We start from the raw sequence: 14,101 nt of genomic DNA, 5'->3' as shown, positions 1-14,101 counted from the left end.
AACATTTCAATTTTCAAGATAGGACACAGCAAAATAACAGGCTCACATCAAGTGTCTATTACTATGATTTAATGGTTTAAATGCATCTTTCTTTGTCCTAATAAGCCCTATTCCACAGAGGCGTACACGCCGGCCCGGTACGGCTCACACGGCACCCCTGTAGGGCACATACGCCGGCCCGGTACGGCTCGCACGCCGCCCCTGTAGAGCACATACGCCGGCCCGGTACGGCTCGCACGGCGCCCCTGTAGAGCACATACGCCGCCCCTGTAGGGCACATACGCCGGCCCGGTACGGCTCGCACGGCGCCCCTGTAGAGCACATACGCCGCCCCTGTAGGGCACATACGCCGGCCCGGTACGGCTCGCACGGCGCCCCTGTAGAGCACATACGCCGCCCCTGTAGGGCACATACGCCGGCCCGGTACGGCTCGCACGGCGCCCCTGTAGAGCACATATGCCGCCCCTGTAGGGCACATACGCCGGCCCGGTACGGCTCACACGCCGCCCCTGTAGGGCACATACGCCGGCCCGGTACGGCTCGCACGCCGCCCCTGTAGGGCACATACGCCGGCCCGGTACGGCTCGCACGGCACCCCTGTAGGGCACATACGCCGGCCCGGTACGGCTCACACGCCGCCCCTGTAGGGCACATACGCCGGCCCGGTACGGCTCGCACGCCGCCCCTGTAGGGCACATACGCCGGCCCGGTACGGCTCGCACGGCACCCCTGTAGGGCACATACGCCGCCCCTGTAGGGCACACACGCCGCCCCTGTAGGGCACACACGCCGCCCCTGTAGGGCACATACGCCGGCCCGGTACGGCTCGCACGGCGCCCCTGTAGGGCACATACGCCGCCCCTGTAGGGCACATACGCCGCCCCTGTATGCATTTGCTGTTTGCTAAGCGAAATGCTCAGTGATGCTCAGCTCACTTCAACGCTATTATTTAACAGCCTTTTATTCCAGGCATCTATTACTGTGCCTGAAGCAATGATTTTGAACCTTAAACTAACCCCTTTCATGCTGCCATCCCCTGGAGGATTTGTTTGTCAGACAGCTCAGGTTGATCAGGGGTAAGAAAAACTTAAGACTGCAACCCTGATCTTTTTACCAGAAAAAGATCACTAATCCATCGTTAAATACTATCATTTGTGCTAAACTTAATTCCCATTTAAAACTGGGCCAGTCAAAATCCTCACTGCAAGTTTTATTCATACATCCAAGATCAATTGGCCACACTATATATACATTACATACAGTTTATACACATATTACATAATTTGTACACAAATATACATAAAAATGTAAACCTTTGATACAAAAAATACTTTAAACCAAGAGACGAAGACAAAAGGTGACACTCATCCTCACCCCCATCTTTAAAAACAGTAATACAGTACATTCAGTGAGTACAGGAATTGCCGCCTGCTTAAAAGCCCTCTTACGCTTGATCAGAGGGTGGGGGTGCTTTTAACCTGTGCTTCCACAGTCGTCTGAATAGGACAGTGCTTCATAGCTCGCAGTAAATGGATCATACCCCTATCCCTCCCCTTACTATTCAAACTACTCAGGCAGAATAATTGCTTTTTTGTCTGGCTGCATCTTAAAGTTCAAACAGGCCTGAGGTGAAGGCGGGTGTGAGCGCAGGGCCTGAGCGGGGGGCGCCCCCATCACCAAACCACCGGGGGCTGAGGTTCGGTCGCAGTTACCTGATAAGTTTTTCTGTTCCCGGGCGGCAGTACTGGTGCTTGGGGGAGGGGCTGTGTCCACCGAAGGTCCACTTCACATTTGGAACAGTGCCAACCACAGCTGTCCGCAAGGGACCAAATGGCAAACAAGTGATTCTCAGACGCCATGTTTGTCCAAGGATATGTAAAGCAGACGATCTGCGATGTCCGTTCGTCTTGCGGGCCATGACACGGTCACTGGGATGGAAACCCGTTAAAACTGTACCACCACCGGGAGAGAGTTACCTCCATCGTCACGTCAATATCACTTTTTTGAGTTCACCATAAAACCCAATGTACAGAAGTATAAATATTAAATACTTTTAACGAGACACGATTAGGCTGTTCCAAGAAAACAGGTTTTAGTGTTTCTGTAAAACTCTTCCTAAAAGCGGTTTCGTAGCACTGGTCTTCAGCTCCTTTCCAGTTCAGGTGACTACAGAGAAACCCAAAAACAAACAATGCCATCCTGTCTGCCATAAGAGACACACCGGCCAGCTACCTTGTAACTGCAGGACTTGGCTATAGTGAGATGGCGCGCCCCGTCCACCCCCGCGTTTTGGTTGCGTCCGTTTCATTACCTCTGACAGTCAAGTCTCATGGGATCAGGCTTTTGTAAAGACAAATCAAGTACAAAAAAGTGTGGGGGGGGACGGGACATGAAATTGCTTATGTGTTCCTGAAACAAAGGGAGTCTCCTGCTGTGAGATGACCTTGTCATTAGCAAAAGGTCCGATTTAAAGGCAACGTTAGCAAGTGTAGAGCACCGACGATTGTGGCGACTGACCCGGGGATCTGTGTCCGCAGGCGGGGGCCACCCTGCTAAACTCATCAGGGGTATGAAACGGCGGCCACCGTGACCCTGGAGAACCTGAGTTTGAACCAGGACCCTGATGGGCCCTTGCATTAAAAAAATTAATAAAAAATATAAAAAAAATCACCCCCGTCACTGAAACTGCTGCAAACGGTGACATGGTGCATATGTACAGACTTCACGTTAACGTACTGTCATGGAGGGAGGTATAATGATCCTGTTATGGGTTATTGCTTAAAATAACCAGCATTTTGTGTTTAATATGCAGCTCCAGTGGATCCACAGCAACACAGAGATCATTGAATCTCAAATTTGAGTCCCCTGATTAAAAAAATAATAATAAAAAGCAATTTGGCAGGGTGTCCCTGTCTAAAGCAGACACTCAACTGGGGAACATTTCAGGTTGGGGACCCTGAAGGTGTCACATACACACACATTCAGGCTTAAAAACGTCCGGTTCAGTGATGACAGGAAGCGGCTTATGATACACATACATACAGTTGGTGAACGGAGAGGCAGAGAGGACGGGCCTGAAGAGGAAATGCAGATAGAGCGTGGCCCCGCTCAGTATGCAGCGCCCCCTGTCACACACCAGTGCGGGGCCCCGCTCAGTATGCAGCGCCCCCTGTCACACACCAGTGCGGGGCCCCGCTCAGTATGCAGCGCCCCCTGTCACACACCAGTGCGGGGCCCCGCTCAGTATGCAGCGCCCCCTGTCACACACCAGTGCGGGGCCCCGCTCAGTATGCAGTGCGCCCCCTGTCACACACCAGTGCACACTACGCTTCCTGTAACCTGCAAACCCTGACAATCACTGGCAAAACCCTGCTGCTAGCGGCCGATCAGATTAACGTTACGGCATTTTCTGATTGGGCATAGAGGAGCCGGTCCGCCGGGACTCACTGAACAGTGACGACGTACATCTACATCCCTGACGCCCCACGCGAATGTCTCGGCGATGTGCGCCTCCAGTTCACTGAGGAGAGAATGGATGGGCAGAGCCGCCAGCGCCGGCTGCTGTGCTGGCAGTGGAGAAGCCAGTGGGGGGAGCAGTGGAGCTGTGGCTGGGCTGTATGTCCTTTGGGATTCCGCAGTGCGAGGCCAGCTGGTGTCCAAAGGCAGCACTGAACTGAGGCAGCTGCAGCTTGGGCTGGCTGGAGGTTGGGAGACCATGTGCCGAGACGGAGAAGGAGGAAGATGGCGAGGAGTTGCAGGCTGGTGGCATAGGGAGGCTGGTCAGACCACCAGGGGGCAGCACGGGGAGGCTAACCAGGTGCGCGGTGGAAGGCGGTGTGGACAGGGAGGTGGATATCAGGTGGCCGTCAGAAACGACAAGGTTACTGAACTGGGGGTCCGTGAGGGACAGGGGAAGGCTGCTCCAGGAGGACCTTGCCGGGCACGAGACGCCACTCAGGGGAACCTCCAGCAGCAAGGGAGACTCGGCCGAGAAAGGCCTGGGGCGGGGTGAGGCCATGTGCTCACTGTAGGGGGAGGGCACAGGCTCACTGCTGTAGTGGCTGCCGTGTGGCGAGGATTGTACCGGCTCTGGGTCAGCCAGTAGGTGGGGCTGGAATGGCTGGCCGGCCAGGGGGCTCTGCGCTGGGCCATGGGGGGGCGCTACCGGGGACCGTAGCAGGCTGTCCTCCAGGTCCAGGCCGGGGAAGCTCTCAGTAGCGATGCGGCCGTTCAGCAGGTCCCCCATGGTCCCAGCCTGCCCCCCCGAGCCAGAAAACACAGACATGGGCCGGGAGTCCACTGTGTCCGTCTGAGCCAGCTCCCCTATGGAGCCCAAACACGCCAGGGAGTCAGGGTAGGAGCCCATGGCTTGGAGAGCACGCACCAGCTCCTCCGCCTCCTCTGTAGTGGGCAGAAGGTCCCCGTTCTTTCCTACACACACACACACACACACACACACACACACACACACACACAGACACCATTAGAACACAAACAGACCTTGTTCTTTCCAGCACCAATTAGAACAACACATCGCACAAATATCTGAGTGATGACGGCATCCATATTTAGTCTTTGCTCTCTGAAATATTCATTTAGTAGATAAAATTGTCATTTAACAAGGAGAACATGCTACAGGAAATGCCAGAACTTGAGATCCCAGCTGAATGTTTACAGTCTCGCAGACAATTACGGCATGGACACCTTCGAAGATATCGAAGTCCTGCAGGTCGTCGGGAAGTCTGGGTAACACGTCTGAGAAGTCCTCCTGGTTGAGCTCCAGGTCGTGGGGAATGTCTGTGATGTCATTGGTGATGTCATTGGTGATGTCGTCGTGAAGCTGGCCAATGCTCAGGTCGGGACTCCTGCCAGCAGGAAAAGATGCGACTGAGTGACTCCTATGGCACTAAAGGCTGGGTCACACTTCTCCACACAAGCATAACACTTGCGTATCGAGCCAAGCCATGTACTTTGCACATGCGCACAACATGTCATATTTATATTATTAATGATATAAATTATTATTCTGATATCACCTGCACATGTACCACGGCAGTTTGTTTTACAAATTCAGAGAGCCAGCGCACAGGGTTGCCAGGTGAGAGATTTTCAACGGGCGGAGAAGTATGAAGCAGCCATAGCAGACACAGACAGAGGAGCCTGATGCACGCAGTTTAAAGGAAGGTAGAAGACAAGCAGAAGACAAGTGGCCAAAAGCATCAGGACCATGCAGGACCTTAGACAGCCGCCCGCTCAGGGTAATGCAAACCCTAGCAGCGCGAGCAGGTTCCCCTCGCCGCCTCTCATGTCACCCGGCAGGACTGACCGGAGGCTAGCGGCTTGAGTGGGCAGCGACAGGCTGGTAGGCATCGCCAGGTCGCCCTGGGGCAGCGCGGGCGGGATGGGCTTCTGGGGCCGCCGAGGGGCCCGTCTGTGCTTCTTCTTGTGTTTCTTGCCGAGCGTGGGCTGCTTGATCTTGCGAGGCTTATGCTGCTGCTGCTGCTGCTGGTGCATCATCCTGCGGTTACTGTCACCACGCAGGAAATCATCCTGCCCAAAGGGGACACACAGCATCAGGGAGGAGCCCGTCAGAGCCCCCTGGGGGAGAGGAGCGGCGGTGGGACGGCTCTCACCATCTTCTTGGCGTGTTCCTGGCACAGGGGCGTCTGGTGCGTGATGTCAAAGACGGGAACGGAGCATTGCTGGCCGTCGGCGAAGCGCGCCGTACAGCTGGAGAACAGCTGCTGGGAACGATTCTGGAGGATATCTGGGTGAAGGTCAAGGAGGGGAGCACACACAGACGGGCAGGAGTGCCATGCATCAAACTCAGCCAACACGCTCCGCCTAGTAACAGTCTGCTGTCTGCACTAATTATACCTTGACACCCCAGGCACGACAAAATGCTTCAAAAAGGTCTAACATGCCAAGTCTTACACTCTGCAGGCGGATTTATAGCATTCCACAATTCCCAAAGGAAAATATCACAGAGTTGAACTCTCAAAAACAACTCAAAAGGGAAATAAACACGCGTGACTCATTGTGCAGGCGTCCCGGCAGACGGTGCTGCGGCCCAGCGGAGGGATACGCTGGAAGCAGTGGCGAGTGAAGGGCAGAGCGCGACTGTGGCAGGCCTGTCCCCCGGAGCCGCCCGCACAGGATCCTGGGGCCGTGTCCTCCCTCTGCGGCGACTGCGTGCTGGGGGCGAGCAAACCCAACAATTCAGAACGGAGCCAAATTAGACCTTTCACCTCCTCAGCTACACCAATGATATATACTTCTTCATATTTTACTGCATAAAAGTAAACAGGGAGCTAAACAATTTAAAGATTATAATGTTACAGTGTTTTCATTTTAAATATGAGGCTAAAATAATACAGACTCTTAAGCAGTAATAAATATTTAAACCCGGTGAGTTCCACAGGCAGTGTATTGTAACAAACTGAATGCTTATACCATGGAGAGCATGCAACTGTACTACCGCGCCCCCCCCCCCGAAAAGTGGCTAGTGAAGTGCAGAGAGGCCACTCTGCCTGGCATACCTGGAAGGCCTCCGCAGCTCCTGCAGCAGCTGCCCAGTGCAGTGGGGGTCCCGGCAGGCGGCGCGCAGCAGCGCCACCCGGAGGGCACGCTGGTCACTGCGGTGGCGTGTGGCTGCCCGATCCTGCCTGTATTTTAGCTGCAGGTGGCCGCAGAGCCGGGCCAGGCGGGAGCTGCGGGAGTCGGGGGCCGCCTGCGCATCAGACCTGGGGGGGGTCAGCAGCAAGGGAGGCTCAGCATCGCACAGGACACGCACGCATCCGTCCATCATCATCCCTCATCCCAGAAAGCAGAGAGCATAAGAGGGTAGGGGGGGACACCCAGAAGAGGACAGTCACCTGTGCATTGGGGGGAGAAAGTGAATCACTCGGAAAAACCAACACAGACATTGGAAGAAGGTGAAACACACACAGGAAGACACAGAAACAGACACACAGGCAACAACAGACAGACACACACAGACACAGGGATAGACAAAGAGACACATGGACACGCAGAGACACACAGAGACACACAAAGACACAGAAACAGACACACAGGCAACAACAGACAGACACACACAGACACAGGGACAGACAAAGAGACACATGGGCACGCAGAGACACACAAAGACACAGGGACAGACAAAGAGACACACAGGCACACGCAGAGACACACAAAGACACAGAAATAGACACATAGACACAGGGACAGACAAAGCGACACATGGGCACTCAGAGACACACAAAGACACAGGGACAGGCACACAGAGACAGACACATAGACACACAAACTAACAGACAGACAGACTAGTGCTGGGGGGTATAACCAACAATGTGTATAATGGTATTATTTATTTATTTATTTATTTGAATCTTGTGGTTTCATGGTATCCATCCATCCATCCATTAACTACTGCTTGTCTGGGGTTCAGGTTGCGGGGGTAGCAGCTTCAGGAGAGATACCCAGACCTCCCTCTCCCCTGCTACCTCTACCAGCTCCTCGGGGAGGACGCCGAGGCGTTCCCAGGCCAGCCGAGAGATATAATCCCTCCAGTGTGTCCCGGGTCTGCCCCAGGGCCTCCTCCCTGTAGGACATGCACGGAAAACCTCTCCGGGTAGCCGCCCAGGAGGCATCCGCACCAGGTGTCCAAACCACCTCAACTGGCTCCTTTCGACATGGAGAAGCAGCGGTTCTACTCTGAGGCCCTCCCGGATATCCGAACTTCCCACCCTATCCCTAAGGGAGAGCCCAGACACCCTGCGGAGAATCCTCATTTCGGCCGCCTGTATTCGCGATCTCATTCTTTCGGTCATTACCCATAGCTCATGACCATAGGTGAGGGTAGGGATGAAGATGGACCAATAGATCAAGAGCTTTGCTTTCTGGCTCAGTTCTTTCTTAGCCACGATGAACCAGTTAAGCGCCTGCAAAACTCGCCTACCCTCACTCGTGAACTAGACCCCGAGATACTTGAACTCCTCCACTTGAGGCAGTACCTCTTCCCTGACCCGAAGAGGGCAATCCACCCGTTTCCGGCCAATGGTCTCGGACTTGGAGGTTTCATGGTATATCGCTGTATTTTTTTTCAGTTTACTCAGATCGCATCAATAAAATTAATTTTCCAAATGTTTTTAAAAAGCCAATCTTTGCACACAAAGCCTAAGACTGCAGATGCTGCCACTCACCTGTCCGGCAAGCATCTCTCATGCAGCCTCAGGGTGCAGCCGGAAGGCAGTGGCCGCTCGCTCTCATCCTCCTCACTGTCCTCAGACCAGTCCAACCCTGCGAACACACAGGCGTATGGGTGTCCAATAGCAGCCAATAGGACGCTTCCCAACCCAGCCATTGGCCAATAACCTACTGGATCATTTTAAGTAATCTCAAACCTGATAGGTTCTCTGAAACACTCCTAAGCTATTACACAAAAGCATGTAAAATACAAATGAAATGTAAGGGATGGGGAAAGTGACAAGGGGAATCTTAAGCTGCACCTAGATGTGGGAAGAGGTCCCCATGCAGCTGTCGCCGCTGACAGCACAGGTGGGCTAGGCGTCTCAGACGCTCAAGGCAGGCGGCCGATGGAAGGAAGGTGGAGGGGCGCAGCACCACAATGTGAGGTCCGGGGGCGCCGCTCCCAGGCATGGGTGTGGCCTTCTGAGTGACGACATGGCCAGGAGCCTCTTCTGGGCTGTGGTAGCTCCCCAGGTTTGGCTGGGGCTGGCTGTCAGGCAGCGCTGGTTTGCATAACTGTCCCTGTTGCAGTCCAGGGAGGCCGGAAGGAGACAGGTGGCTGGAGCTTTGAGGCTGCTGGGGAGGAAGCTGAGAGTTTCGGGGTGATGGCGGACCCTGAGAGGGGAGAGGGGAGGGGCTAAAGTGCTCGAGTGGCGATAATAAGTCACTCAGCTTCTGCGGCTGGTTGAGCGCCGGTCGCCTCTGTAGCTCCTTCGCTAAAACTGAACTTTTCTGCGGACTCCCCTCTTCGCCGTCCGTCTCGTCCTCACAGAAAGCGAAGGGGTCCAGCAAGCTGGCCTCCAGCGGAAGCCCGCTGGGTAGGCAGGGGGCCAGTGTGTCCAGCCCACTGTGGGCCTTCAAGGCCAGAGAGGGAACCACGATGTTAAGGGCCACTGACTCCAGACGAGGCTTCAGGCGCACTTCATCCACGACTTCCTGCTTTTTCTTTCGCTCCTTTTTGGGGATGAAGCCCAGGACCTGCAGGTGGCTGTTGCAGTACCTGAGGCATTTTGAAGGGACACAGGCAAATAAAGAACAGAATAGGACAGAAGAAAATGCTTCTATTGTAATTTTAAAGGCAGCAGGCACAATGAAATTCAATCTTTGCATATTCTGCATATATATGGGGCCAGCCATTTTCCTACAACCCTAGAGCAGTTTCTGGGCTTAAGGGCCTTGCTTAAAGACCCAACAGTGAAACAGCAACCTTCTAGGTACAGATAGAGGCACAAGCAACCGACCTGCGGTCCTCGGATTTGGGGATGGGGTTGGTGCACCTCTGGCTGTTGTACTTGGCCACATACTCGCACTGCTTGAAGGGGGCGGTCTTGTCCTCCAGGACATGGCGGATACAGAAGGCGTAGCCGTTTAGCCTGCGCTGCTTGCACAGTTTGGGGCTGTATGAGCACAGTGGCTTATTGTCCACCTCCGAGAAATGTATGTGTTTGCCTTCAAACATCACGTGACTCTGGTCCCTGAGAACATCAGCTGACAGGAGATAAAAAAGGGAGTTGAGTGTAATATCACAGGCAACATGCCACAAAGCCCAAAGTACCCTACATGGAACAGTGTACAGAGTCAGGTCCAGAAGTCAAATGAAAGATGTGCAAGATCTTTTACACAGACTTATGGTTTTGACAAAGTCATTCAGCCTGGGTTCCGAGTTCCATAATTATGCTTTTTCTGTAACGAGCCTGGTGCCTCTGCCTCAGAATCCTCATTAAATGACAGTTAATGAACTTATCACTGAAATTACACACATAAGGAAGGGACCTCTCAATTAAAATTTAATTTGAAGTCACATGCTTTTAAGAATTTTATTACATTTCTTCACTGCTAAGGCACTAAGAATACACAAAACACTGTCAACAATCAGATAAATTAGACAACACACACCCTTATTAAGAGAAACGTGTCACAGTGCAATGAAGGAGGTTCGGTGTCCTATGACAGTACAACGTTACAGCCCCTATTATAACCTAAAACTGAGAATCAGTGGATCCAAAAGGTTACAGGGAGGGTGGGCTGGGAACTTTTACTACGTACCTATTACACTATATGCACGATCATGTGCTTGTGCTGCACAATCTCACAAACATTCAACATACTGGCTGGCGACCAGTTCTTGCGACCAACATTCGCATAATTCCCTAGCTTCCGATTTTTAACGCATGACATTTCATAGCGTTACTTAAGTTCAAAATAAAACAATATCCAGGTGCCACTGATAGTAATGATAACAAGAGTTTTACGGCCATTAATAATGTCCGGCTTTAAATGTGCATCGGGATACAAGACTGTCAGGGTCACCGGACAAGCAGCGCCGCAGTGTAATTCCTGAGTATAGATGCTTCTCTGCTACTCGCTTATTTTTAAGGATAATTCGCTATTTGATCATCGACACACGACGCAAATTTTCAAAAAGGGAGCAGATTAATAATGATTTAACATTTTTAATGGATACAAGGAAATAGTGATGTGCGTGAAGTAAACGAAACACTGCGTCAGGTTTACAGCAAATGGTGAATTAGCGATGTTACGTCAACGCTATAAGTTAAAACAAATCATAGACTTCGTTAATAGTCGGCTACCTATAAATTTTATACCGAAATCTATAATATACTATTTCAGCACGGACACGAAAATAGTTGGGTGGTATATTTTTCAACTTGTCAGATTAATATCAAAATAATTTTAAACTGAGGGAGTGCTTGTCGTGTTGTTTAGTTTCCACGAAACGTTTAAAACTGAAAAAACAAAAGCGATAACAATATTAAACTACATTTTAGTGGAAAGCTAATACCCTAGCAACCGAGGAAGGGCTAAAAACAGAAAGCAGCCATCAGCCAGGAAACGGAAATACAATACGGCATAATACAAATTAAAAATGCACAAATATTGTTTACATTATCGTAAAACAAATTATGTAATGTTGTCATTTGAGACTCAGTAACCCAATTCGGAAAGAACACATTTTTTATTTTAAAATATCGATTTGAACCAACCGGAATGCCGAAGGGGCCATTCTTAAAACAGGCCTTCAAAACAACACCGTGTGGAAAACCTGTCTTGGCTAGCAGCCGATGTATTAATTACGCTCCCTGGTGTTAACGATACTTTTCTTACGGTCAAAACGATTCTCAAGAAAAAAATCTTGGAGATAACTCCGATTAAACTCGAAAAAATAAATCGAAGGGTTCACTGCGGCCTAACAGTTCCTGTGATCCCGGTCCTCGCGTAGCGGGCGTGAGAGCTGAGTGTCACACATTAGCTCCGCTTCCTCTTACACTCGAGCCCTAGGCTTACACGGGAGGTCCGCTTACCTTCACTTGGTATGTGCCGTACACGGTATTTACTCCCGGCAGTCTGGAAATGCTTATTATAAACGGCGCGCAACTTGCTGCACTGTATTTCACTACCCTCTACGCAAATAATCGTTTTTCTATCGACGGATAATTAAGTTTTGTTCCCTGATGCATATAAATGAGGTTTATCTGCAGGCAAATATAAAAATACACTAAAGAGCTGTTGGGGGTTTTAGTTCGGTCATCAGCAGACTTTCCCTTACAGCACCACTACCGGCACTGCGGGGACATGACAACAGCCAACAGCACAACAACAACCTCCGCTACCATATTGGAAAATTTCACTTAGTGTGTCAAGCAGCACTATTTCGTGTTTTAATAGTAATGTGATGCGCAGCAAAAAGTCTCGTGGATTTTTGTTAACCTGCATCATGCTGAAGGAGAGGACGGCGTTTAACGTCATATTTCTTCAGTCTTCGCGGGCAGCACCGCCTTTTATAAAGAAAATAACATTCAAGACAAATTGTCTACGGGGAAGCTTGTGCTCAGATGAGATTTATCCGATCAACTCTGCCTTTGTTTAGGATTAAAGACTGCAATCTGGAACACTCTTTTTGTCTTACAATGTCCAAATTGCCTCAAGGATATACGTCCAAATAAACTCCACTGTCCTTCCTGCAGAGAAGGCGGCGATCTCCTTCTTCTCCATCCTCACTGCCCTACACCTCCCCGCTTCCTCCACAGTTCCCTCCTTTCCACCCCCACCCCCCTATCTGTCAGTGACTTTTTCTGGATAGGCCAGTGACCATGTTAAGTGAGCTAACGATGTATTCACTTCAATGCTGTCACAGGCTTATGATCATTTTCCATTAAATGAAGACACGTCTCCCGAGAATGAGAACTGTAAATCTGTTTATTAACGACAATACTTCGGGGTTTTAAGTTGACAGCAGCTGGCGTGCTTGTGAATAAAATTAAAGTATTCTGCAATATTTCTTATGTATTTTATTATTTTCTATTAAAAACTACCCCAGTCCCAAATAGGGTATGATGCATCACATACTGGCAAAATATTTTTCCGTAATCTGCTTGACCTAAGCCAAATATTTACATTTACGGAGCAACTGTTCTGCATTTAATTCATATTCAGTATGCAACTTAATGTACATTTGAGGTAGGCTACAGTGGGCGTTGTTAGTGATCTCCATTATGTCCTGCGTCCTTTAGTGTTGTTTTTTTTATTGCACATCCATCTTTATAGATATTAAGTTTTGTATTTTTCTGTATAATGTATTTGATATATATACTCTTATTCAGTCTGCTATTGCCAATTGTAATCAGCTGTACCAACAAATATTTCCACTGTCCTCAGTCGTATAGCAATAAAAGTTCTGTTCCATTCACATCAAATTAGGTTTGGGTAAGAAAGAATAATATCGATAATGCCTTTCAAGATATGTTTCTACCATTTCTATAATTTGTACCGCCTTTACTATTTGCCTTATTGTTTTAGTCGTTTATTTCTTTGATGATGGATTTTGTGGGTATTTATCTTTTATTATTATTATTATATTATTATTTTGTAAGCCCCCTGGAGAAAAAAAAACCCTTTTCTGAGTATGTAGGAGGGGCTTAAGGAAACTGACAGCTCTTAAGCGCCACCCACTCTTGGTCACTGCTTCAGCGTGATTGCCTGTGCTTCAGGAGCTCTCGTGGGATGGTGGCAGCCGCTGACAGGGAGAAGGAGGGACAAAACGTGAGCCAGTGTAGCAAAAGCATTCCTGTATGTGAACGTCTCTCGCAGTCAGCTAAGGAGCAACTAGAAGTTCTACAGAGAACATCTGATTTACAATCACAATGACAAAAAAAAATATGAAAAATAATTTAAATATAAATGCACCACCTTTGCTCAATCTACAACTACCCTAGGCGAATTTACTTTAAAACTCAAGAGGCCAACATGATGGTGGGAAAAAAACACCTTTAGATTCAATTTGCAGAGTAAGTCTATGCGTACACCTTCAACAGTACATTAGCACCGTCACTGTAGGTCAAACAAGTTGCAAATTCAAAGACTTACCAATAACACAAATAATATCAGATTTACTCAACTGCGTTGCCGCCAACACATCGCGATATTGTTAAGTGGTCAACATCAATGCATTAGGCTGCTTCGTACATTTCCGTCTTAAAGCCGAAAACGTCCGAGTGGCTGACGAAGCAGTCGCCCCTAATAGATCCCAGGATAAATAAGTGTAATGTAGTGCTGGTGAGTTAAACATTCCATAAAAGTCTACAATTACCCCCATAATAGATAGTTCTTACTATAACTTACCATAACTTACCCGGCGACACATTCGATGCAGTTACTGTGCAAGTATGATGTCGTGAAACTTTTATTTTCTAGGGATGATCTATGATTAAAAAAATACTGCCTTTGTGCAGATCCTGCACAAGCTGGAATTCCTAGTTCTCACCATTTAAATTAACTCCACCACCTCTTGCGTTCATTATACGTAGGAAAAGAAAGAGTGGCTCGTATTGCT

At 49.7% G+C, this 14,101-nt stretch overlaps 1 protein-coding gene across 4 annotated transcripts; it reads right to left on the bottom strand.

Moving 5' to 3' along the window:
* Positions 1-1,195: 1,195 nt before the first annotated feature.
* Positions 1,196-14,053, bottom strand: LOC111859678 (INO80 complex subunit D-like). Of its 4 annotated transcripts, none has more exons than XM_023842597.2 (10): positions 13,891-14,053; positions 9,492-9,738; positions 8,511-9,250; positions 8,205-8,301; positions 6,540-6,743; positions 6,086-6,195; positions 5,634-5,767; positions 5,327-5,550; positions 4,705-4,865; positions 1,196-4,431 (listed from the first exon to the last, which is right to left on the bottom strand). In XM_023842597.2, exons 1-10 carry the CDS (start codon positions 13,910-13,912, stop codon positions 3,518-3,520), a joined length of 2,853 nt encoding a protein of 950 aa, XP_023698365.2. In that variant the 5' UTR covers positions 13,913-14,053; the 3' UTR covers positions 1,196-3,517. The 4 variants fall into 4 exon arrangements, with proteins under 4 accessions (XP_023698365.2, XP_072556089.1, XP_023698368.2 ...); XM_072699988.1 differs by lacking the exon at positions 13,891-14,053 and adding an exon at positions 11,980-12,302; XM_023842600.2 differs by lacking the exon at positions 13,891-14,053 and adding an exon at positions 11,574-11,907.
* Positions 14,054-14,101: the final 48 nt, after the last annotated feature.

Source organism: Paramormyrops kingsleyae, chromosome 1, assembly GCF_048594095.1.
Source record: "Paramormyrops kingsleyae isolate MSU_618 chromosome 1, PKINGS_0.4, whole genome shotgun sequence".
Lineage (NCBI taxonomy): Eukaryota > Metazoa > Chordata > Actinopteri > Osteoglossiformes > Mormyridae > Paramormyrops > Paramormyrops kingsleyae.
This window is presented reverse-complemented; position numbering and strand designations above follow the sequence as displayed.

Excerpts from the sequence above, each read along its gene's own strand:
- LOC111859678 (XM_023842597.2), bottom strand. The coding sequence starts at position 13,912 with ATGTGTCGCCGGGTAAGTTATG. Across the intron at positions 6,196-6,539 it reads GAGCTGCGGAGGCCTTCCAG|CACGCAGTCGCCGCAGAGGG; the intron begins GTATGCCAGGCA and ends GCTCGCCCCCAG. Across the intron at positions 5,551-5,633 it reads AGGAACACGCCAAGAAGATG|GATGATTTCCTGCGTGGTGA; the intron begins GTGAGAGCCGTC and ends CCCTTTGGGCAG.